Source organism: Cavia porcellus, unplaced genomic scaffold, assembly GCF_034190915.1.
Source record: "Cavia porcellus strain 051 isolate PalLab524CR breed Dunkin Hartley unplaced genomic scaffold, mCavPor4.1 scaffold_33, whole genome shotgun sequence".
NCBI lineage: Eukaryota > Metazoa > Chordata > Mammalia > Rodentia > Caviidae > Cavia > Cavia porcellus.
Genome location: NW_026947516.1, coordinates 24,942,139 through 24,967,873, shown reverse-complemented (window position 1 = coordinate 24,967,873; position 25,735 = coordinate 24,942,139). Strand labels below are relative to the sequence as shown.

Genomic DNA, 25,735 nt, shown 5'->3' with positions numbered 1-25,735 from the left:
AATAGAGAACCATGAAATGATACAATCCCTCATTTTTCTTCTTACTAGTGTTAAGGGAATCAGGCATTTCTTTGGCTTTTCAATATTTGAAAAAAAAAAAAAAAAAAAAAAAAAAAAAAAAAAACCTGAGTGCTATTGTTAGAAGTCTCATTGGAGCCTTTTGGAATATCTCAGGAGGTAAGGTCTCAGGCTTCAGTGTTCTCTGTTGACAGCAAATTCTGGCATCCTGCCCAAGTTGGATGAGAGTCCCTATCTTTACATTTCTGGATTTCTGCTGTTATGGCAGTAGGTGTGTGGGAGAGACAGCTGATATGTTCACTGGATTCCTTCCCAGGCAGTGATGTGCCTGGGGAGTATATGCTGGTGGAGACAAATCTTCCATGCATCAGCACTGCTGCCAATACAGTTGTTGAAAGACTCCATGATGGCAGTGTGTCGGATGTCAGTAAAACTGAGCTGATTAGTCTGCCAAGATTCAGGCTGTCTTTCTTCTTGTTGGTACTCACCATCATATTCTATACTCTATACTGCTGGGACGGTGGTCCAACTCTTCTGCCTTACTCACAGGGTCACTAAATAGTGTGTCTACAGTGTTCATTCTTGAGGTGCAACTTATATAAAATGTGCAGATCTTAAGTGTAGAGTTCAATAAATTTTATGAACCCACCCACATAAACATTGCTCAGATCAAGAGACAGAATATGTACAGCACCAAGTGGCCTCCTCATCTCCTTTTCCAGTTAATATCTCTATTAGTCCCAGAGCAAAACTTCTGACTTCACCAACATTGACTAGTTTTGCTTGTCTGCGAGCTTCCTATGCATGGAATCATACAGTACATTCTATTTTCTATTTTTCATCTTAAAAGTGATGACTTCTAAGATCCATTTGCGTTGCATTTACCAGTAGTCTATTATTTTTATTTATTTTTGTTGTGCAGTATTCCATTGTGAGAAAATACAGTTTATTTTTATATTTTCCTATCGAACTCTTTGGGTCATTTCCAGTTTGGGGTTTTTTATAAATGAAACTACTATGCACACACATAGCTTTCAGAGGATATATTCTCATTTCTCTCAGATATACATGGTGGTGTAAATGTTTAACAATCAGTTCTCTAATAAAAATAGCTGTAGTTCGTGTTTACAAATAATCGTATCGTGGCAAATTTAAAGTTACCAAAAGGGTTTGAATTAGAAAAAAAATACACTGAATCAGATTTTCAAAACTGATAGTATGTATGTATGTTTGTACGTACGTATGTATATATGCAATTTCAGGATTAGAGAGCAGATATATATTTCAGTTAAGCTTTCTAAAATGATTGTACCCTTTTACATTTCCACTAAAATATATCAAAGTTACAACTGCCTCATATCCTCATCAATAATTGGTATTACCAGTCTTAATTTTTAGCATTTTGGTGGATTGTATATTGGTATATCATTTTTAGTTTTAATTTGCATTTCTGAAGGGACCGCAGCTAAGTTCCTTTATGTATACTCATTAGCCTAGTGACTATCTTCTTTTTCAAAGTGCCTATTCGAGCCTTTTGCCTCCTTGGTTATGGAGTTTTTCTGTTGTTCCCTTATTGATCTGTAGGAGAATATCTAAGTTCAAGAGTAACAAAACTGACTGAAAACACTAAAAGAAGAACACCAGAGGCAAAAAGAACCTCACATTGGAATCATACAGTCTTGTACTTAAACTAAACTGAGTCATTTCCTGATGACTTTGTTGAGCAAATTATCTGTTTGGAACCTCAGTTTCCTACCATGAAAGTGGGAGTCCTGTCTCACAGCATTGTTGACTTCTGGATAAGACACAGATAAAATGCCTGTCATAAAAGCCCAGCACAAGTACTCAGTACACTTTTATATGGAGAAATCTTTCTTTATCTCAATCAGAAGATAGAGCTGGCACTTTCCCTTAGGAGCTGCTATTCATCAGACATGTGATGGTTTTAATTTAATGCCTAGAAGTCTCACATTTTTCCTGGCTGTCTAGTGCTGCTGCCATAGTGCACCATCTCTCTCATGATGTGAGGGTTCTATTTTCTGTGAGAAGTAGCACTTCTCTTTTTGTGGAAGATACACTGGCAAAGTTCACTGAACATCATATGCTATTTTTCAGTGACTTACTTGATGTAAGGGAGGAGGGATCGCCACAGCAATTTTCAGATCCCTGTCCTCTCATTTGGGAGGAAACTGCTACAGATCAGTACTAATAAGAAACTTGGGCTGTTTATGCAAGGTCTGCATAGCGAGCAACAAAGACATAGTCCCCTGCTCTCCCTTCTAAGAGTTACAATTTGCAAGGAGGGATGAGCTCAGTTTAAAGGTGATTTTCTCCAGGACATCTGCAATGAAATGCAGATTAAGTCCCCCCAGTAACCTGTGTGTGAGCACTTCTATTTTATCCCTTGCTATGTTATCATGGTATCTTCTTTTACCTTTTGGAGGAAAGGAACTGAGTCTCATTGCTGCTCCTAGTATAATGAATGCAAAGAGTAGACACAGAATACTCAAGACACACTTTCTGGATAAGCCAACATACTCCTTGAACAGTCTCCTTGATGTGCATTAAACAGCTTCCCCTTGTATGTCTTAAAACTAAATACTGAGAAGCGATTAAATAAAAGTACTAACTAGTTCTCAAAGATTCAGGGGAAAAAAGCAAAACAAATTAAAAAAAAGCAAACGAGGAATCGGAACATGTGGGACTAGATGATTGTTAAACAGAATACATGTACATTTATGTCTGCAAAAGTAAAGATACTATGGCAACTTAAAAACAAAAGTAAAAAATAAATGACAGCAATGCTTCCGGCTCAGTTTTCAAGGGAATACACATAGATACTAATGTATGGTCTTCTAGAAACCATAGCACATGGAGTTAGGAATAAAGATTATTTTTGAATTCTGAGTTAATCACGTCTTGTTTCAAGGCAGAAGTAGCTTTCTATAATCAATATAACCCAGTCCATAGTTCTCAAACTAAGTTTGAGTTCATTTAATAAGTGGATGAGCTGAGGTGTTTCTCTGTTACCTTGTAAAAACCTTACAGGTCATAGAAGAACCTGGACCATAGCAGTATCCCTGTAAATGTTACTTTAACCACTTAAAATAATTGCTGAAGTCTGTGATGTGCTTATTTTTACATATTATGAGGTATGTGTGCATTATTACAATGTGCGGTATCAGGCTTTGTAACTTCTTTTTAAGTCCCAAGAGGACAAAAATGTCCTTGAAGGGGAAAACTGAAATGCTAAAGAACAAAATGCCATGTTGACTTGGATACATGTTCACGGTGTTTTGCATGTAACTTTATAAAGAGAGAGCTCACCAGGCCACACACAACTTTCTATGGTGAACTCTCAGATTGTTTTTATGAGGCAAGGACTGGTGGCTTTGGCAGATCACCCTATAAAAACCATCCATCAATCAACTGTCACTTCCTACTTTCGAGTCTGAGGACGGGGAGCGTGCTCTCAGAACACCTATGGAATCGCAAGGAGGAGGCTCTGATGTGCCTGCTGCCTTGCTAGCCTTGGAGGTAGGGACAGGAGCAGCCATACTACACCCCCTGCAGCATTTGGCTGCTTTCCAAAATAAAGCTGCACAAAAGCACAAACTAATTCCAAAGGCAAGGCTTTGGGAGAGAATGGGGCAAGTATATCTTGGTGGACTTGAGACGATAAATTGGGAGACACTTTCCAGAAAATGCAGAGGGGCTAAGAGCAGACAAATGAAGTCCACCTTATTCCCAACCCATCATAGCACAGTCTCCTGAAGAGTTCTTCGTATATATCCAAATTTGAGACTGCCTAAAGGATGTGTTTAATAAGCTAAGGTTAAGGTAGATGGCACAGATGACTGAAATATTTTCTTTTACACATTTGTTCAGTTAGGTCATGAGAAGATTAGCTAGTTTGCAAGGATTTTTATGGCCTTACACATTTTAACTGAATGTTTTTACATTTTTCCCCAACATGAACAAGTGAAAGAGGAAGGGTTTCCTCCCTAATTTTTCTTGATTGTACTGTGCTGCCTCATCCTTCTGTGCTGGAGAGCGATTTGAAAACATGATGAGTAATCTGCACTTGCTGGTTTCTCAGCAAGAGCCTCATATTCAGCCCCTCTTACCTCTGCCCTTTTGAACCCATGGAACTGCACAAACTCAGATGCCTGGGCCCACCTTCACATCATTAAATAAGAATCTCTTGGCAAGGTATCAGGCGTCTGCATTTGAAAAAGCTTCCCAGAGGATGATAACACAGAGATGAGTTTGAAAACCCTTGCATCCTTTGTCAAATCTTGTCAGCTTTGTCTCTCAAATCTCTCAAATCCATCGTCTCCTGCTCCATTTCCATTGCTGCTGAGTTGGTTTTAGCCCTTTAATCTATCTGGATGACAGAAACAGCTTCCTAACTCATCTTTTTTGCTTTAAGTCTACCCTCCATACAGTCACCAGATTCATTTTTCTGTAACACAGATTCAAACCTGTCTTCCCTCTGCTTTAAATCCTCCAATGGCTCCCCTCTCAATGAATAATGGAGCTTATGTACTTCCTAGATGATGATGGAGAACAGCTGCTCCTCATCATAGGCAGGATTTCTCTTAGCTTAAAATGTTTCTTTTTATTTTAAAACAATGTAAAACTTACAAGAATTTGAAAATATAGTTCAGAGTTCCCATGTATCCCTCACCCAGTTTCCCCAATGATAATATCTTGCATAATCACAGTACATTATTAAAACTATGAAACTGACTTTGGTATAATGCAATCACCTACAGGCCTTATTTAGGTTTCTCTAGTTTTTAATGTGCATTTTCTCCTGAATGTACAAGGCCATGAAATTTTATCATGTGAGCTTAATTAAGTTTTTAAGACGATCTCTGTTTCTATGCAGCAGTGGTTCTCAACTCTAATTGCATATTAGAATCTCCTGGGGGAGTTTCAAAAAGTGCCTGTATTTGAGCTCCAATCTAGACCAGAGTTTATTCCAGCATTTCTCAAACTTTAATGTGTACAAAATTCAATGGGGGGGGGTCTTGTTAAAATGCAGATTCAGATGCAAAAGGTTTGAACGGAGCCTGATAGCCTGCAGTTCTAACAAGGGCGAAGTGGATGCCAATGCTGCCAGTCTGTGGAGCACATCAGGCCAATGGAATGAGAATCAATGGGTGTGAGATCTGGTATGGATATTTGAATTTCTCTGGTGCTTCTAACATGTAGACACATTTGAGAACTACTGAGACATATTATAGAATTTGGAGGCTGTGTTATATTTGGAGGCCAGACCTCCTCAACCTCTTTTTAAGCCATCCTAGGTCATTTCAGCCTCTTTTAGTGAGCTATTCAACTACTAAACAACTCTTAAAGAGTTAAGACATCCTTCCCTCTCAATAGCCTATGTTCTTCTTCTGAAATCTAAACATAGCTTGTGTGGACTCTTTCAACTTGCCTTAGTTACACTTCAATTTTTTCTCTATACTTTTGCTTACCTTGAAACCAATGAGAAAGTGACACTTTCATATCCAAATTCCATGAAAGAGATCACTTCCACACTGCTACCTAGTCTCTTCTTATTCCCTTGTCAACTTGTTGTCAAGCCCACAGATATTTTTATTGGTATGTTTGAGATACATAATAATTACCTTCATTTTGGAGAATTGATACATATACGCATCCCCTTCAGATATGAAAATATTCTTTTTCTTTAGCACTTGACAAGAAAGACTCACTTCCAGATGCTGACATTGCTTTCTACCTTGCAGAGAAAGGTAAACTATCAAGTGGAAATTCCCTTCAACTTCTTGCTACATATCCATAAAATACTTACATCTGCTTTCATCCTTCCCACCAATGAAATCAAAGCCAAGATCTTTCCTCTAAGGTAAATGCCTTTCATTAGATTCCAGATCCTTTCTTCTCCCATGTCCTCAAATTCTAACTCCTTCCCATGAACTTTAAAACACGCTCGCATCTCTGCATACTTAAGAAAACGTGGGACCAGGGATTTAGCTCAGTGGCATAAGCTCCTGCCCTGGCAAGCCTGTGTTCATGAATTTGATTTCCCAGTACCAAAAAAGAAAAGGTCTCATTAACCCCATATTCCTTCCAATTTTTGCCACATCCCTCCTTTACATTTATTTGCTGAATTCATTTCCTCACTTCCCATTCACTTTTTTTTTTTTTGTCTTTTTCCTTTTTATGGGTACCAGGGATCAAACTCAGGACTGCCTGCTTGCAAGGCAGGCGCTTATGCCACTGAGCTAAATCCCCAGCTCCCCCATTCACTTTTAAAACCACTCCAGTCTAGGCCCTATCCTGGCACTCAACTAAAACTCAATAGCTTCCAAGGAGATAAACTCAACAGGTACTTTTCAGTTTTTCTCATCTTAAACTTACAGCAAGTACACACAGTTAAGTCAATAATACAAGGAATACTTAAAAGATAGAGTTAAGCATGTTGAGATTTCAATGGGAGTCCAGTAGGGTCCAGTAAAGCCTGGGCATGATTTCTTCACAGCTACTCACCCTACTATGTCCCTGGAAACAAGGGTTTCAGTAAATATCAGCGGTTTGACTGAAATCCTCCCTCTCTCCCATGATGAATTCTACTACTTGGCTCCTCTTTAATCTCTCCACCTAGCTTTCTCAGTGTCCCTCTTCCCTCTGACTCTCATTCCTTTGCATCTTTGTAATTTGGTTTGACTCAAGATGCTATCTCTGGCACTTCTGATCTTGTTACATTAGAAAAACATTTCCACAGGCGGTAAATTACACTTCAATGTTTTGACTTCTCACCCTCTGCTGACCAATCTCCAGTTCACTTCAACACCTCACCTCTTTTCCAAACTCCAGATTTGAATTTCCATCTGCTTCCTGAAGATTTGCAAATACAACAATGGCAGTATTTCATCTGGTACCTATCCAACAGCTGAATCTTTCCCGACAAATTTGTTATTTCACCTGCTTCCTGTTATATATAGTTAACAGCATCACCCTCTTTCTACTTACCCAGGTGGGGAAATATCTAAGCTCAAATCACCTTTTCTCCTTAGTTTACTCCCAGACCTAGTGATCCACAATATTGATTTATTTTCCTATTTTGGAGCTTGTATTTTTATTGAATTCTGAACTTCATTAGTCCTAGTGACGTTAATAGGGGTCCTCAAAAGAGTAAAAAGTATCCATATCAAATATATTTGAGAAATACTAAACTAGGCAGAGTTAATTAGCTTTCTTCACAGTGAAACAGTCTAGAGCAGTGATGGTGAACCTTTTAGAGCTTTCAATGATACGAACAGCCCATTGCAGTATGCACGCCTTAGATGCACCACACTAGTCTTCAGTAGGAACATGTACGGTCAATGCGGGGATCCAATATGGGGTACCTTATGTATTATTTGCCAAAATTACTTGGCCACAAAGTCTGATTTTACTGCAGCACTAAAAGGAACTTTCCTAGAACACATTTTGTAAAAATAGTCTAATCTTACTATTTTTTTTCTCTTTCTATAGTTACCTTATTTCAAGTTTCTTGTTTATAGACTTCCAACAGCTCCCTGGGTAGAGGAGGGAGTCACTTTATCCCATGTCTTGGTTCCCCACTTTAACTTTTATACCTCTGAGAGTGCTATCTTTATAAAAGTTTGATCATTCTAAGTCCCATAGACATCTTGCCTTTCACTCTGTTCAGGTCATCTATATTCTTATCTTCTGCTTTGTTTCTATTACTGACAATAGGTCTCCAATTGTATTACAGTGCTATATTGGTTCGCAAACTTATTTTGTGTTATGATTTTGGGCAAGATGGCTACATTTGTGTTTGTGTGGGGAAATAACCATGGTTGTGTTTCTCATTCAATGTGGACTTTGTGAATGAAAGCAAAACTTTGTCAAGTGCTTTTGAGAACTGAATTGTTTGTGAACAGAAGTATTCATGAACCAAGGCATTACTGTACTGGATTTATCTGTTTCTCCCTTCAGTCACATCAGTTCTTGCTTTATGTATTTTGATTCTCTTTTGTTAGGTGTACATATGTTTAGGATTGTTGTATGTTTCTGAAGATGTATCCTTATGTAACAACCCTTTTTATTCCTGGTAATTTTCCTAGTTTTGTAGTTTGGTCTCAAGTTAACACAGGTGCTTGAGCTTTCTTTTGATTAGTATTAATATGGTATTTTTTGCCATCCCTTCACTTTAAAGCTATGTGGATATTTATAAAGTGGGTTTCTTGTAGGCAATAGTCTTGTTTTTCATAATTCATGCTGACACGTCTTTTGCTTTATATATTTCTGCCATTCATATTTCAACTGATTATTTATATAGTTGGATTACTATTTACTCTGAATATAATTATTATTTGTTTATTTTTCCATCTCTTTTCCTGATTTCTCTGGTTTTAATTGAACACATTATCCTCTTTCTTAGTATATCAATTACACTTCTTCTAAAAAAACTTTACTGGTTGCCTAGCACTTACAATTAGGTTAACTTTCGAATAATATTACACACCTTCACATGTTTAGTTATAATAGAATATTCTCAATTCTTCCTCCATGTCCCTTGTAATATAATTGTCATTCAATTCACTTGTCCACCATATAACCATTCAGTACAATGTTAGTATTACTGCTGTAAATGAACAGTTACTTTCTCGATCCACAAGAATAAAAAAGAGAAAATGATTTTAGGTCAGCTTCATTTACTCCTCTAACCTTTTTAATGGAGGCCTGAATTTTTTACCTATATCATTTTCCTCTGCCTAAAAAACTTGTTAACTTTTTTTGCAGGACAGGTGTGCTGGCAACGAATTCTAATTTTGTTTTAGAAAGTTTCCTTTATGTTAAAGGATAATTTTGCTGGATATACACTCCTAAAGTTGGCGAGTCTTTCCCTTTCAATCTTTTAAATATTTCACTCCATTTTCCTCTAGTACTCAAAGGTTAATACTATTATTCTTGTTCCTCCATATGCAAGATTCCCCCACTCCCTGCCACAGTGTATTTCAAGACTAACTTTTTAGTTTTGCTAGTTTGAATATGATATGCCTACTTGTGTTTTTATGGTTTTTTTAAGCCTTGTTAGTGTTCTCTGAGCTATTCTGATCAGTGGTCTGGTATATACCATTAATTCTTCAAGGTTCTGGCAGTCATTAGTTCAAATATATTTACTGCTTCAAATTCTTTTTGCCTTTAGTATTCCAACTCAATGTTATTACTACGAAAATTGTTATGAAATTCCTGGATATTTCTTGGGTTTTGTTTTTAACTCTTTATATTTTGGTTTGTGGTGTTTCTCTTGACTTATAGTCAAACTCATTGATTTTTTTTTTTTTTTTTTGGTACTGGAGATCGAATTCATGACTTTGTGCTTGCCAGGCAGGCACTTATGCTTCTGAGCTAAATCTCAGGTGCACAAGCTCATTGATTCTTTCTAGGGTTATGCTATCTATACTGATGAGTCTATCAAAACTACATTTCATTTTACTTTTTTGCCTCAAGCATTTACTTTTGATTACTACTGACTTTCTGCCTCTGCTTACACTACCCATTTGTTCTTGATATTGTCTATTTTTTCCATTAAAGCCCTTAACACAGTCATCAGTTATTTTATATTATTTTCTAATAATTCTAACATTGATGTTGTATCTGAGTCTGGCTTTGATGTTTTGTCTCTTTAAACTATGTATTTTGCTTGTGGCATGCCTTATAAATTATTTTCCCAAAGCTGGACATTTAGTAGTTAATAGGATATTAATATAAGAATCAAGATGCATTTAATGTTTGCTGTAGCTGTAGTACAGGTAACCGAAGCTTCAAATTCCTCCACTGACCTTGCTTTTGTCTATCTTTTGGACTCTGGGTTTCCTTATATATTACTCTTCAGAGAGTCTGTATCTTGTTTCAGCTGTGATTCACTTCATTATACTGAAGCCCTATTGATACGGTGGTAAAGTGTGAGAAGGGGAAATGCTATATAATCTTCTAAAGAAACCTCAATCTTTTAGTGGGCCTGTACCTTGGGGCTATAATCTTTACAGGTACTTCAGTGATATAGATTCTTCTGCTTCCTTGTCTTCTGTGTTCTTCTCTGGCTTGAGTGCTCTAAATCTACTTCCTTGAATCTCTGACTCATAAAGTTGATCTATCCCTCTTAGGTAGTGCAGGAGGGCTGAAGGGGGCTAAAGTTTCACAGTTGTACTCTGGCAAATCCGTTGCCCAGGAGAGGAGACTTTTGTTATGGAAACAACTAGATGGATTTCACAATGATAATACTGCTGATCCCATTTTCCAGTTGAGAAAATTGAGACCCCCAGAGGAGCTAGGTGACATGATCAAGGATACTTTAACACTGTACTTCATATCCTAGGTACACAGAGCTATGGGGTTCTGAAACAATGCTTATTACACTAGTTCAATACTAGTATAAATTGAATTTCTTCCTTTCTGAGAGCAGTGACATTAAACAGTAGGTGAGACTAAACATTAGCTGCTATGTTCCTCCTTGTGGACACCTTGCCTCTGGTAACTAAGAAAGACCCTCTCCTTGACTAAATTCCAATCAGGCACTCCTGAACCCTTTTCCCAACTAGGCTATGGCTTTTAGGCTTATCTTTACATTATCCAGTTTTAGCAAGAATCTTGCTAAGCCATTTAGTCAGAATCCTTCACCCTCCATATTTGATTATTCTAAACCTCTGATCAAATTCCTCATTTCCCACTGTCGCCTTACTTTAGCTTTCCTTTCGCAAGAATCTTGTAGGGATGTTTTAGTCAGAATCCCCTACTTACTCCTGACATTTCTTCTTAGCAATTTAACATTCATGGATTCATGTCCTATTCCATGGCTACAAATTCCCACTTTTTTGTCTTATGAGTTGAGCCCTATCTCTTTCCCCTACTGCAAAACCCTATACCTAGACATTACACCTATTCCTATGGTTCCCCTTGCATGAAGTCTGTCTTACTATTCTTTAAAAAATGCTGTAAGTTTTTTCTTTAACACAACCACAGAACTTGGGCCTTGTCTCAGAAAGGTATCATGTAGCTCCTATTTGTACCTTCTGTGCCTTCTGGTTTGCTGTAAAGCAAGTTTTTGCAGCTGTAAATGGCAGGTGACTTTGTAAGGAAGTCTTTGGAAGAAAGGAAGCTTTGGTAATCATGTGATGGTGGCAACACCATCCACAGTATGTAAGTGGAGGGAAATTCTCTCTTTATCCTTCTCAGTGTATCCCGTCCTCTACTCAGTGCCCTTCTTCTGAACTTGAGCACTTGGAAACGTGGAACAGAACAGCTATCCCTGTCCAACATGCCTGCTTTACACTTCAAACTTTAAATATTCAGATTTATGTGGTAGGTATCTTTTGCACAATAGCTATTACAGCATCATTCAGAATTAACTGCTAAACAAATAACATTTGCGCCCCACTTATATCTGTTGGCCAGCTTCTTTGGGGAGAAACTGCATACTTGGAATTAGTCCTGGCAGCTAATTAGTAAGATACTTTATAGCAGTGCACTCCAAGTGTGATCCGTGGACCAGGCAGAACAATAGTACTTTGGAAAATTGGTAGAAGTACAAATTCTCAGGCTCTATCTCAGATCTATTGATTCAGAAATTCCAGAGATGAAGGCCAGTCTTGTATAATCCTTCTAAGGGCTATCCAGTCACACTGAAGAACCACTGCTTTAATTTACACAGGAAATTCAGTAGCAACCTTTAGCCAGGATACACAAAGGTTCAGCAATGTTCCTCGGATTCACTAATCCATGGCTGTACTACAGCGTAGCGCAGAGACTGGCAATATTCACTTCCTTGCAACTTGTTAGAAGTGCAGAGTCTCAGGTCTGCTGCCTCAGACCTACTGAATCAGAATCTGCATGTTCATGGCAATTCTCAGGGAATTTGGAAGCACATTCAACCTTGAAAAGCACTGCTAAATCTCACATTGAGGCAAATTTTGTGGGAAGAAGGCAGAGAGCAAGATAGGCAGAGGAATCTTCTTCAGAGGATTTGACTTTGAGCCTAATTATTGAATTCTCTTAGAGTCCTACAAAAATAAATTTTGAAAAGGAATAGATGGGTAAACACATTGACCTAAATGATCAAAATCTCTAATCAGCAAGATTTTACATTTCACTATCAAAGAGCTTTACAATCATCACTTTGCCCAATTCTTTCGATCTCTGGCAATTCGGACAATACTCTTTCCTTTGAAGTGCTTCCAGATCTACTTATTTGGGAAAGATTTCCTATGGAAACATTGTACTCAAGGAAAATTAAGTGAAAAAGAATTATCAACACTCTCACCTAACCTGCTGGAGAATCTCTTATTTTGGCATATTGTGCTGTAGGCAGAGGTGAAGAGAATTTTGAAACCAGAGCCCAAGGCCTCCCAGAGCTTCTAGTTCCAAAGATACTTCTCTGGGCAGCAACTGAAGGCTTCCTTTGTATGCAAAGTCCCATCAAGCCTGAAGACCAGATGTGGCCCAAAGAAACCACCTTGATGATAGAATGCAAAGCACTCAGCCCAATCCAGCTCCACCTGCCTAAGATTTTCTGCAGGAGGAGGAGCTGCATGCTCAGCAGGAAGATGAATCTAATTACCTGTAAGGATTCAGATGGAATTAGTAAAGACCAACATATTGCAAATCTGAGTACTGAAAATGTAGATTGAGAATCCATTACTGCCTATAGGATCAAAGAAAGAAAATGCCTACATGTATATTTACTCAAAAGACAACGATTGCTCTGAAAGGCATATCAGGAAATAATAGTCATTTTCATGCAAATAGTAATAAGGAACCTACCAAGGCTTTGATTGCACAATGCATTCACATACCTTATCTCATTGCATCATTATCATTATTGAATGAAAGAGATGTCATTACACTCAATGTAAATGAGTAACCCACTTCTCACAGAGGTTAGGTGACTTACCCAAAGTCACATACTTAGGAGAACTGGGACTTGAACTTGGCTTTCTTTATTCTAAATCAAGTATTCTGTTCACAAGAGTTAACTTTGAGCCTTGCTATTGAATGTATGGTTTGCTGACAAGTAACATCAGCATCATGTCAGAGTGTATTATGAATGCAGACTGGCAGATCCCATCACAGATCCAATGAATTAGAACCTATTTTTTAACAAAGAAGCACAGGTGATGTAAGTGCATGTGAAAAAGCTTAAATGCAGTAAAATAAACTTAATTGAGTATGACCACTTGCCTAGATGATGCATCACGTGAACAGCAACAACAACAAAAGCCAGCAATTCAAGCCTCAGTAAATTATGGTACTAAATATCACAAAGATATTTTGAGCACTTATATTGATAGTTTTATAGCAGGGATGGATTTCTTTTCTCGAGACAATTAGAAAGAACTGACAAAGCCATGCTATTTAGCGATGGGGAAACTTCATGGGAGAAAAGACAAAAGAACATTCCCTTTCATAGTTGAAAAATCAGTATTTTTTGTTAAATTCACAGAGAAAAGCTGATTCTTGTATTAGTAATACATTTTAAGTTCACATCTTAGAACACTTTGTTACTCTAGTTTTAGTCTCCCCTCAACCTTTTCCTCTTTTTTAATGAGTGCATTTGTAATATATCATGGTTATATTCATTTTGAAAAGTGGATACATTTATATACCTTAGCTTGATAATTTTCTATCTTTCTATTCTTTCTCCCCTGATCTCCTTCCCCGCCTCCAACAAGTCCACCTTTTTATTTCCTACTATCTATATTTACTCTTCTATTTATGTTTATGTTTCATCTGAGAGAAACCATGTTATATTACCTGTGTCTGGTTTATTTCACTTACTGTTATGGACTCAAGGCTCACTCTTAAGAACAGGAAAGCAGTATCACAATAGTGATCTTTTGAACATTGATGCTAAGGCTAAGAACCACCTACCCTTGACTTTTAAAGTGTGTTTCATAAACTTTTAGATACATACATGGCCAATGATTTGAGATTGTACTTCAAGCAAATAAATGCATGGGTAGTGTGGAGTGCTAACTTTCAGAGTACTGATTGGGATCTTCAGTGTTCCATCTTATCACTTGGGAATGGACTACTCACAGGAGACTGGGGTTAAGTTTATGCCACCCCAAATTACACTTGGACCAGAGGACATGGTTAGGTTTTTGCTTTTCTAAGAATTTCTCCTCATATGAAGTAAATGCTAGTGGATCTAGAAGCAGAATGAATGCTTATCAAGAAGTTTGAAATCAGAATTTCTCAAGGATGAAAAATTAAGATAGATCTAAAGAAATCATGTGGTTTTGCACCAGGCAAAAATATATTTGACCCAAATAAATCAATAGGGAGGGAGAGCACACTTCCCATCCTCTAAGCCATCACCCAGTGACAATTTATTAATCACCTGCTGCACACTCCACATTATGCGCGTCTCTGGGAGAGATCTGGCAGCATCAGTCATTGCTCCTGCCCATGCACAGTTCATGATCTTACTCATAGTAACCACATGACAGTACAGCAAATTCTATAATGGTCTGAGGATTAAGGAATGTGGATACAAGTATCAGATAGGTAGATTTAAGGGACAGAAGCCATAAATCTGCAAAAGCTTCCTAAATTGGAGGCATGTGAATTGGCTCTTATGGAAGGAAGGGAGCATTTCTAAGTAGGAAAATAAAATTAATAGATGTGTGAAGATGGAGGCTATGAGACAGGGGCATGAAGATTTCGGTATTTACAGAAGAAAAGGGTGGCTGGGTATGTGCCATTGAAATGTGGAGGCTAGGCATCATCTAAAACCACATGTCCTGCTGGTGTGTGCCAGGACCTATTTGCAGTTGTCTTTACTAACATCCCCTTGTTACCGTTAAACTCAAGAATAATTAAACAGTTATGCTAGATCGTGACTGTAAGCTTCATAGAGATAGGATCATAGACATCTAGTAGAATTGAAGAATGGACATCTTCTAGGAACTGGGCCCTAAATCCCTAAATGCACAACTATGGTTGGATGTAAGACTCCAGGACAGATGCTTTTAGAGATCAACTCAATATTCTCTCAGCTTACATTGACCTCAACATGCCAATATCACTTACTACAAGCACCTGTAACAATCTTCCAGAGACAGATTCAGTATATGGGGTATACTGAGTATATACAGATGCCACTGATTTGTGAACCCTATATACAGCCTCCCTTGCTGGAGTTGGGGAATTTTACCCAACTCACCCACAGTTGAAATTTCTTGGATGCATATTCTACAGTATCTCGCTGAGTTCCCCAGCAAAAATGGGCCCTGGTTGTTCACACAAGGGTAAACCCTTGCCTGATAATGCTCCCCTTATTGACTAATGGCTACTCTCTATTTTAATTCCTCACTCCCTTGTAAGCACTTTTTGATATCACCTTTCAGGAAACGGCTTTATACTCAAATCCTCATCTCGACTATATTTGGAGCCCTTGATTTAAACCTAAAGACCTAACAACGGGTATCTTTAAAAATACCAGAAACAATATTCTCGAGAGGATTTCTTAGAGAGCAAGAAGATAAAAATAGGCTCTCTATTCCCTCATTGTCTCCTTTTGCTCAAAATATGAATTCTGAAGTTGAAGGCATGACATATTATGACATATTATTCAGGGCTTCCCATATGAAATAACAACTGGTGTTGATTTCTTTTTCTTTCTCGTCTTTTAAAGGTTAGAGATTACTCACCTCCCCTGCTGGTCATTAAATCAGTCTGGCAGGATTCCTCCGTGGTTCTGTGGCCTTCCGGGTATGTGGCGGAGACACAGGTAGTGCTGCAGAGAGGCCTGCTTGCTGTGATGTGCTACCAAGCAGGTGACTTGAAAGGTCTGCTTTAAGCCTATCTCAAGTATCACTTGGGGCTCACAGTGAGCCCCAAAGTTGAGTACCAGATGGCGCATCCCACAAAGTCAAAGTTGATCAGCTTACCCACATCTCACTTTTCCCTAACTCCCATGCCAAGACATGCCAGGTAAAAAAAACAACTAATTTCTGATAGCTAGCTTCTTCTCTTCTTTCTACAAGGAGTTGCCAGTCAAATGCTCATCTGTTCTGTGAAGTTTGCATATCTGGAGAATCCTGAGAGATTTAGTTTTCTGTATATTTAAAAAATACTCATCCTTGCCTAACTCTGCTATTGCATCTACCAACATACTGTGAGTCATTAAAACATAGGGTTTCCTCTGATGGCTTTGTATTGAAATTTTGGTATGAAATAGCACAATAACCAAAGTTTGTCCCAAATGCTTACCTTCATGGTGAAAGTAAAAGATTGTTTCTCAAATCTAAATGAAACAAGTTGGGCAGGCATTTGACATACCAGTCACACAAATAAAATATATTTAAAAGTCAAACAATGATAGAATGAGACTGTACTTAGATTTTTTGGATTTACTTTCTATGAAATGAAAGGAGAATGAAAGCAATCTCACCCTCTTCTTAGTTTTCTCCTATTATAAAAATAATATATATGAGTGCTGTTTTTTCAGGCCTGGGCTCAGGCTTTTCTAAGCATATCTCCCTGTTGGATAACTTGAAGAAGAGACTGGACTGCCCAAGCCATCATAGCACCTGCCACTCTAAGATGCTCAGACCAGATTCCAGCATCAGCATCTGTGAAGATGACCTTTAAGTTGCCTTCCAAATCCAAAGTTCTTTGATTCCATATTTCTTGGATACAACCTCTTCTTTTGTCATTTTATGCCCAGAAAAGTAGAGCAGCTGGAAGAGGTGACAAAGTGCTGCCTCCTCAGTCCTGAACAGGTCATGACTCACAGTGGGGTTTTATATGCTGTCAGAAGCAGCCTAAGTGAGCAACTATCACATATTGAGGCTTCACATATGCCAATAATGGGTATCTACTAACTGACAACTCTCAGTTGCCAGCGTCAATTCAGCAGTTTTGCCATGCAAGCAATAAACTGCATTTGATTTCTTGAGTTCCCCTACAGCAGGCAGGATTTTGACCATAAGGGATAGGGTTATTGTAGAAAGCAAAGATAACTGCATCCTGGGGAAGGTTACACTGGGAAATCTGGTGTCTGCCCAATTGCCCAAGACAGCATCATCTCAGAGGTTACATTAATATTTTTCTCCAAAGTCCTGTAAGATTTTTGAATGCGAACTTCTCTTTGACACTGTTTTCATTTTATATAATCAGTCTATCTTAAAAAAAAGTAATAAAAAGACACACATAAGGAGGAAGGTTTCTCAACCTTGGTACTATCAACATTTGGGGTCAGACAATTCTTTGTTCTTGGGTTTATGTTATGCATTACAGGATGTTTGGCAGCATCTCTAGCCTCTACCCACTAGATCCCACCAGCATAGCCTACCCCTCCATTATGACAACCAAAAATGTCTCTAGGCATTGCCAAATGTCCCTGGGGCATTACAATTACCCCCTAGTTCAAAACTGCTTTATGAGTTATTTTAACAGTGTCAACATCCTGAAAGGGTTTTGGAATACAACATAGGAACTTTGTTCATAAAACAATCAGATAGTAAATATTTTAGGCTTTTTGAGTCACCCAAGTCCCTAATGTATGGTCTTGTTTTTATTTTGTTTAGAATCCTTTATATATGTAAAAATTCACTGGAGCACAAAAACTGGCTGAAATTTGCTTAGATTGTAAAGGAAGAAATGATAGTAGTTCCTATAATGATCAAAAGTGTTGATACAGTATTTGGAAAAACTTAGATTTTGATCTAGCTACCAGGTCTTTGTGACCCAGAGCTAACCAGTTAAGCTATCCTACTTGGAAAGCCTGAAATTAAATAACTCTAGGTTAAATTCCATTAATTTTGTTTGCAGTTTAATTCTATTTAATATGTTTAAACATAAAAGGTTTAAATAAAACAGAAACTTGATATTTGAACACAACGAGACTCTCTAATATTTAGAAGAACATCTGCTTAGTGGGGATGCGTTCTTTGCTTGGCTTGGAATTAAATGTCCTAAGTCCTTTTGAAGAAGAGGTTATTACTCAAAGGAAATTTTCTTACCCCAGTGTAAAACCAAAATATGTTTTGATAGGACTAACAAGATTTGTCAAGGAAGGGAAAATGGTGTCTTAGGAAAAAAAAGATGCCTAAAAATTGCCTGTAAAATTGTAAAATAAAAATTTCATTTAAAATATATTTCAAAGTAGTTTCTATAGAATTTTCTCTAGCCATCACCTAAATGTTTTAGGAAACTAGGAGAGTTCCATTCAACAAGTATTTATTGTATAGACGCTCTCTGCCAGGGATTGTATGATGCCCTAGACTTGAACTCACCTGGAGCCTGCCAATGAACAGCACTCTGAGAGGAAACAACTATTTTCAGTCATCTAGAGATTTTTTTCTAGTAAAGTATATCTTTGTATATTGCTGATTACAAATATCAGATGTTTACTTTGGGCATTTGTAGTTTCTATATGTAGATTTTCATCAACACCAGTAAGAACAAGCCTAGAAAATGTCCCTATTCTTCAATTACTAATGATGGAACAATGGTACGAAATTGGATATTTGATTTTGATCAAATGTACTTCCCCTGGATAACAAAATACATATTTTACATCATTCAACTAGTTTCTCATATGAAAGGCAGTAAATTACAGTGAGAAGAGCATGGGGCTTGAATTCTAAAACCCTGTGTTTAGTCCCAGTCTGTCCATGCTTTTTCTGTGGGCAAATCAGTTAACTTTTAAGGAGTACATTTTTCATCTGCAAATGGGACACTTTTCCCAGTATTATTACATACAGAGTGTTTTAAAGGTGATAACATTATCAGAAGAACCCAGCTATACTCATTCTTCATTCTGTGTGGATGATTCTGGGATAAATCAAGTATTGTCTTAGTCACAGCCCAAATCAATTATCAGCAGGATCTTCTTGTACTTCGCTTTTTATGTGATCATGAAAAAACATATCTATGAAAGCTTGTGAGGCCCTGCTTTGAAATTTGCTCTGAGATGAACATAATGGATTTTCTGTTAAAAGTTATAATGAGTTAATTTAATTTTCTACTTAAATGAAAGCCTTTGAAGATCAAAATTTCAAAAATTAATGGCTGAGCCTTTAGCAGCCACCATGAGTTTTCATCATCCACTTTTGCCCCAAATTACATCTTTGGCTTAAAGCCTTCAGAGGAAAGCACTGTACAGAGACTCACTCCCTATGGGATCAAATGCCATACTACAGAGTATGGTAATTACGTCACTTGCATAAATTCAAGATCACTTTTGAACCAGGATAGTGAGATTTTCAAAAATGGATTTTATTCTGTGATAGTCTCAATTACATTTTCAAAAAGTCAATGTGGCTTTTCAAATTTTGTCATTATCCCTGCCCAGCCTAATTTTAGTCAGCAAGCATCTACAGTAATATCCTAAGAAGCATCACCTTCATTGAATAGTACAGCCCCAAAACATGAAGAGAGAAACATTATGCTTGAAATACCCTACACTACCCTACAGGTTTTTTTCCTCCAGTTTGGTAATCCAAAGAATGCCTCCAATCCTGCTGAAGATCTGCCCACTTAATTTTACTCTGAATGAGATGCCTCAAAGCAAGCAGGGGCTGTTTGGTATTGTGTAGGTGTTAACTGTTGGTGCTAACCTTGATGCCAATAACCACATATCAGAATAACACCAGTTACTACAGTAACAGTGACTCTTTCACTCAAAACACCTTTTGTAAAGGACAAGTCATCATGTCTCTAAATGGAAAAAGAAAAAAGTGCTCACTCCCACACTTTACATTACCATGACTACTGAAGGTCCATTTTCCTATCACCGTACTCCATACCTACCAAAATAGGAGTTAGATAGAGGGGGAAAAGACAATATATAGTTTAAAATTGGGGACAATTCCCTAGGGTTGATAAGATATCAAATGAGTATGAACCAATTTGATCAAGCGGCCATCTGACACAAATGAGTTCTGACCACTATTTATTTAGCTTGGTCTTCATTTCATCCAAACACCTAGGCCACAAAAAACCATCCCATTTCTTAAAACAGTTCACTGAGTACACCACTGTCCTTTAAAGTTGCCCTTTAGGCAGGGAGGCAAAGCCACCCTCCCTCTCTCCAGTCCCAACCTTTGCTGAATTGATCAAAAGCAAATAAGGAGAAAGAACCCAGTTAAAAAAGATCTGATGTGCCCGTTGGTGTCTCATTAACCTTGAGACTGAATGTAACTGGTGACTGCTCGTCACAGTGGCGTGATGGTTTGTTAGGGGGGAAAAAGCCAATGGAAACATCTCAGGGAAGAAAAATTCCAAATAGAAACATTATTTAATAGATCACTTATCAAAAAATAGGGCACTTCCAACTGTCAGGATTGGTTGAATTATACTTTCCTTAAGCCTGTAATGAATCTACTACTTGTTTTCTTGGGAAAGCATTTGAAACAGTGTTTATCTGTGTGTCAACATATGTTCACAAGCATTAAAAAACACTCCGATGTTGGAAGGATAATCAAGAAAAAATTGAACATTTTAGGTTTAACGTTAATAAGGCCCTACAATAAGTAAGTATCTGTGGTGATTTGTGTGCCACTAAAAACATCATGAGCCACTCAATGTGGATGGTTTTAATTCCATTGAGTCTCTAGCCAGATTCCCCTCTTTACTAATTGCTGACTGATAATATGTCAACAAACAGAGGGAGGAAAATAACAGGAAAATTAGCTTGTCTCTAGGGATAAACTGTTACCTGGAGATGAAGAGAGGAAGAGCTCCTCAGGTTCACTAGCGGAGTCTTCCTGGCATAAGTAGACTAAAAATCTAATTTGCTTCAAGTCCCAGATCTGGACCAGAGACTCAAACAAAACCAGCACTTTCCATCCTTGGGAGTCAGAGCCCTAGCTAGGACAGGTTCCCTGTTGTCTCCAGAGGAGAATGTGACGTAAACAAACCCACAGTCTCCACCAGGGGTTCAGATGAAACATTCTCACCTAGTTTCCCTTTCCTCTCCCGTGCTCTCCACTTCTCTATCTCCAGGCTCCTGTTTTCCTTGGGAACTTCTGGAAAGTTATCACCATTAACTTCACTTTTCATATCAAATTCCCACCTCAGGCTGATGGCACAACCGATTTCTGCTAGTGCCACCCTCTAACCAGCTGCTCTGTTTCCTGTGATCCTCTCAGGGCCACCCAGCCCCAGCTTCTGCCCTCAGTCTCCGGGGGTTCTGCCCCTCCCTCTGAGCTCAAATGCACCAAGTGAAAGTGAATCCATGGGTTTCCTCTGTTCTTAAAGAAGCTTTTGCCTAAAGAAGCTATCATGAGAGAACAAATAACTGCGAATTGCAAACATTTCCTACTTAGATATGGCTACCTTGGGGAGGAGAGGGCAGCAGGGCAGACAGTGTCCTCATCAGGGACCACACTTTTTCTAAGTGAATGGGAGAATTTTCCCCACTGTATCGCTTCCCATTTCTCTGCCCCCCCCCCCCAATAGCCTTTCCGCAAAACACTTCTGGGACCAGAGGAAGGGAGAAGAAGATTGGGGACACTGGAGTGGTTCTCTACCCCTCCCCTCAGGATAATGTTTTGTTCTCAAGTAGCGGGACTTTGAATGTCTTCTCTCATTCTGCTGCTGCTTGGCCCAGTTACCCCAAAGTCTCCCCGCCCCCAAGCCCACTGCGACCAAAACAAGCGCACAGACCACAGCACTGTGGCCGCCGCCGCCCCAACTGTTGCAGCAACTGCGGGGTGGCGGCGAAGGCTGTGCGGGTAGGGCCGGTCTCGACCTGGACGCTCCCTGACGGGGAGGCTGGGAGGCTCTGAGCGGCGGCCCAGGGGCGCGCAGTGCAGGGGAGCCCCTGCCGCAGCCGCCTAGGATAGGAGAGGCGGCGCTCTCAGCCGGGACCCCGCGCAGAGCCAGCCCGGCCGCCGCATTGGCGCCAGCGGAGCCTGCCCGCACCCGTCCCTCTCTCACCTTTAAGATCAAGTCGGTGTGATGCTGGTCCAGCATGTTGGCTTTCTGAAAGGAGGTGACGATGACCCTGCCGTAGCGCCCGGGGGTCTGCAGGTCCGAGTAGAGCCGGTGTTTGGAGCGGTTGACCGGGAAGAGGCTGTTGACGAGGTTGCGCTCGATCTTGGCCAGGCTGTGCTGGGGCGCCAGCAGGTGCTCCACGCTCTCTTCGACCTGGTAGCGGCTGAAGCTGGCGCCGAGCAGGATGGAGATGAGCACCGGCGCCGAGGCGAAGAAGACCGGGTGACTGGCAATGAAGTGGCCGAGCCGGGAGAAACACGTCCTCAAGCCCCTGTGCAGAACCTGCCGCAGCATCCTAGAGCAGAGCGGGCGCGGGAGGAGGGCGAGGCGCACGCTCGGCGCGGGCTCGGGCGGCGGCGGCGGCGGCGGCGGCGGTGGTGGTGGCGCCCGCGGCGGCGGCGACGGCGGCGGCGGCGGAGGCAAGACCCTGAGCTCTCCTGGAGCCGCGGCACCACCATCGGGGAGTCCCGCGCCGCGCCTCGGGAGGGTCCCCTCCGGTTGGAGACACGCCCTCCTGCCCGCGGCCGCGCCCGCCCGGAGAGCCCCCCAGCCTGGCGGCCTCCGCGCTGCCCCCACTCCTCCCTACCCCCAGTGCCCTCCCCACCCTCTGCTGCCTCCCCGCCCCGGGGGCTCCACGCTGCTCCGCCGCGTCCCTCCTCAGCGCGGTCGGGGCCCGGGGCAGCCCCCGCGGCGCGTCATGACCCCACTCACCCGACCCCCGAGGCCAACGACGGGGTGGCACTGGGAGCGGCGGCAGTGGCGGCGGCGGCGCTATCGCCAGGAGACTCTGCGCGCCAGCCCAGGAACACGAGGAGGGAGAATTCCAGGCTACACCCAGTCCCCTCCCCTCCCGGCGCTCCCCTCCCCCGGCCCGGCCCGCCGCGCTCGCGCTCCCCTCCCTTGCCCTCCTCTGGGGAGACCCAGAGATAAATAAAAAATGGCTCGGATCTTCCAAACAAAAAGTAAAGAGTTCTCCAGCGGGGGCTGGGGGCGTCGGGCGGACCCGCTTAGAGTTGAGCCTCCCCAGAGGCGGAAAGGAGCAGGCTGAAGACTGCGTGCGCCCGGGCTCTCGCCAGGCTCAGGTGGTGGCGCGCACTGGCTTGTTCCGAGAGGGGGTGGGGAGCCCAAACGCTGGAGGGTGGAAATCACGCCTCCACCCGAGTAAGAGCCATTTAAGATAGCCCCAACACTGCAGCTTCGGCGGGACCATGGGCTCGGGGTGTGCGGCGGGAGCACGTTCACCCAAAATGTGTCCGTGAAGGATTGTTCTCGCGGGCCCTAATTTAGGATCGCTCTGGAGTGCACTGAGGCTAGGCAGGTTTGTTGCTTCCCTCAGTCTACCCACCCAATCCCCCAGTAATAAAGTCTGATTGTGAGAGGCACTCCATGGAACTGTCTGTCGCCAGGGCTCCTAGGCACTGAGCTCTCCTCCCTGCCTTCTGCTCCTCTCTGTCGTCACTGGCAAGTCTGGGGGACCTAGTGCGGCGGGGCTGGCGCGGGCGCCCCTGCGGGTGTAGAGTATTTGAGAAAGGCTGGTCAGGGAGCCAGTAGTTAACCCCCTTGTCTCCCTTCCCCTTCCCACTCCTCCTTCACGCGCAAAGGTGTGAGTGGGGGAAACCTCATCTCAGACCTGGAAAGATACAGGTTTCCAAGCGCGCCGAGCCGCAGGGGGCGCGGGGGAGCCCGGGGGGCGCGGACGGCTTGGCAAAGTTGGGCGTGTGCGCTCCAGCGTGAGCTAGCCAGCAGCTACCGTGGTTCCCCTCGCACTTCCCCTCGGGAGAATTCCCTAAGAAGGCGGGCGCCGGCTTCAGCCCGGGATAGACCTGCGGCGGCGGCGGGAACGGCCACGCACAGGTACAATTTAGCGCGTTTCTTCACGTGCTCCAAACCCCTGGGTTCGTCCACTGCGACGTAGATCGAGCCAGATCTTGGAGTGTAGGTCACTGAGGCGTCCTGAACGGCCAAGGGAGAGGGGTGGGAACTAGGGCGCGAGGAAGGGGTCCTCAGGCTCTGCGATGCAAGCGTTTGGCCTTATCCCACACCTCCGATCGCTCCTCCTTGGTGTCCCGGTGCCAGGAGTCGAGTGGGAGGTGGTGATGACCAGAGGTGCGGCCCCTGGAGTGTAGCCCGCACAACTGAGCATGGACTTGCATATTAATCAAAGCTGAAGGAAGACAGAATTAGGGACGGGAAAGGCAGAGAAAGAGAGAAAGAGAGAGAAAGAGAAAGAGAGAGAAAAACTCAGGCATTTTTCTGTCGTTCCCATCCCAGACTCCCCAGTGCCTAGCGGCCCTCCACTTCTCAAACAGAACTTGGGAACTTGCACGTTGGAAACAGGAAGTCGCAGGCTGGGAATTCCTCCTTTTTTGATGCTCTCCTCTCCACCCCACCCCCACAAACTCCGACAGCAGCAACACCTGCAACTGCTGGGCTAACGACCCGGGAGCACTCTCGCTCTGTTCGGCTTGCCCTCCCTAGGTCTTTTTAACCAGCTCTCAGGCCACTTTCTCTGCTCTCCGACGCTCTTCCTCAGCCTGCTTTCTCTTTCACGGGGCTCCCCGGGACGCCTAAGTCCCGCAGCTTCTAGCTAACACCTTGGCCCCGCCCTGCTCCCTAATACCACTCTCCCGGGGGACACCTCCTCAGGAGAGAAAGGGGCTAGAAATTCCCAGCTATGCTCTATTGATGCCCTTCCCCCAGCATTTTAATTTCTGCTGGCTGAGACACCGCTGCTCTGCAGCGCTTTGCTGATTCACGATGATCGCGGAGGGAGAAGCCTCATTGACTTGTGCCCCTGCAAGCGGCGAGGCGAGCAAGAGTAGCTGCTAGGGCAAACGCTTTGGGAAACCACCCACCCTTGAGAAGTGGAGGTGCTAAATGGCAGAGTGGATGCCCCGTGTGGCTTTCAGCCCGGGCAGAGGAAAAGATAGGGGGGGGGGGCAATGGGAAATCCTGCCAGCCCAGCACCGTGAGCCAGCCGCATCTAGTGGGTGGGCACTCCTTAAGAGGCCTAAAATCGGTCTCTCAGCAGTAAAAGGGACAGTGATATTTCATGTGCCCTGACGCCAGTGCAGGGACAAAAGTAAGAGGAGGGAAAGGGAGACTAGCCCACAGGTCTCTTTGGGAATCTTGAATATTTTAGCGAAGAGGTTTCCATTCTGAGGTCTTTGTTTTGCACAGTACTTTCAAGTGATTCCCTCCCAACCTTGGTTTTCTTCTTCAGAATTTCTGGCCTTTTAATGTCAGCCTTTATGCAGGGTGAAGAGCAGGCATGTCCTCTCAGTACCCTGGGCTGAAATCTTAGAGCCTGAGACACTCAGCATTGCTCAGCTGACCAAGGTGGGTGTGTTGTTCTCCCACACAGAAAGGCCCTTGAGACCCAGACATAGCTAGTCCTCCCAACTCCCAATTTGTAACTGTCCCCTGTGGGGGAACTTCCACGCTGCTTGTTTTGATTTGGAGACAGAACTGCCTGGGAGTGGATCTTTAACTACTTTTATTGTGAGCAATGCAGTTAATGTTGGAAAGAGAGAGACAGATACACAAACACACACATGCACACGCGCGCGCGCGTGCGCACACACACACACACACACACACACACGCACACACACACATTCATACACATGGGGGCGGGGTACGGAGCCAGCAAGTCTCCCTATTTTTCTTTTGACTTTGACATTAGGAGACCATTGCTATTGCAAAAGACATGGATTTGATTTTG

The 25,735-nt window shown here is 42.0% G+C and overlaps 1 protein-coding gene across 2 annotated transcripts in view; it reads right to left on the bottom strand.

The window, feature by feature from the left end:
* The window catches only part of Ptchd1 (patched domain containing 1), a 55,555-nt gene extending 32,758 nt beyond the window's left edge, over positions 1 to 22,797 (bottom strand). Inside the window, exons 1-2 of one of the 2 annotated variants that reach the window (XM_063243022.1) lie at positions 22,723 to 22,797; positions 21,955 to 22,306 (exon numbers count right to left, since the gene is read on the bottom strand). In XM_063243022.1, coding sequence (XP_063099092.1) covers positions 21,955 to 22,305 — 351 coding nt within the window. In that variant the 5' untranslated portion in view covers position 22,306; positions 22,723 to 22,797. Of the gene's footprint in view, positions 1 to 21,954; positions 22,422 to 22,722 lie in introns of those variants that run through there. The other variant, XM_003466403.4, reaches the window with a different exon arrangement.
* Positions 22,798 to 25,735: the final 2,938 nt, after the last annotated feature.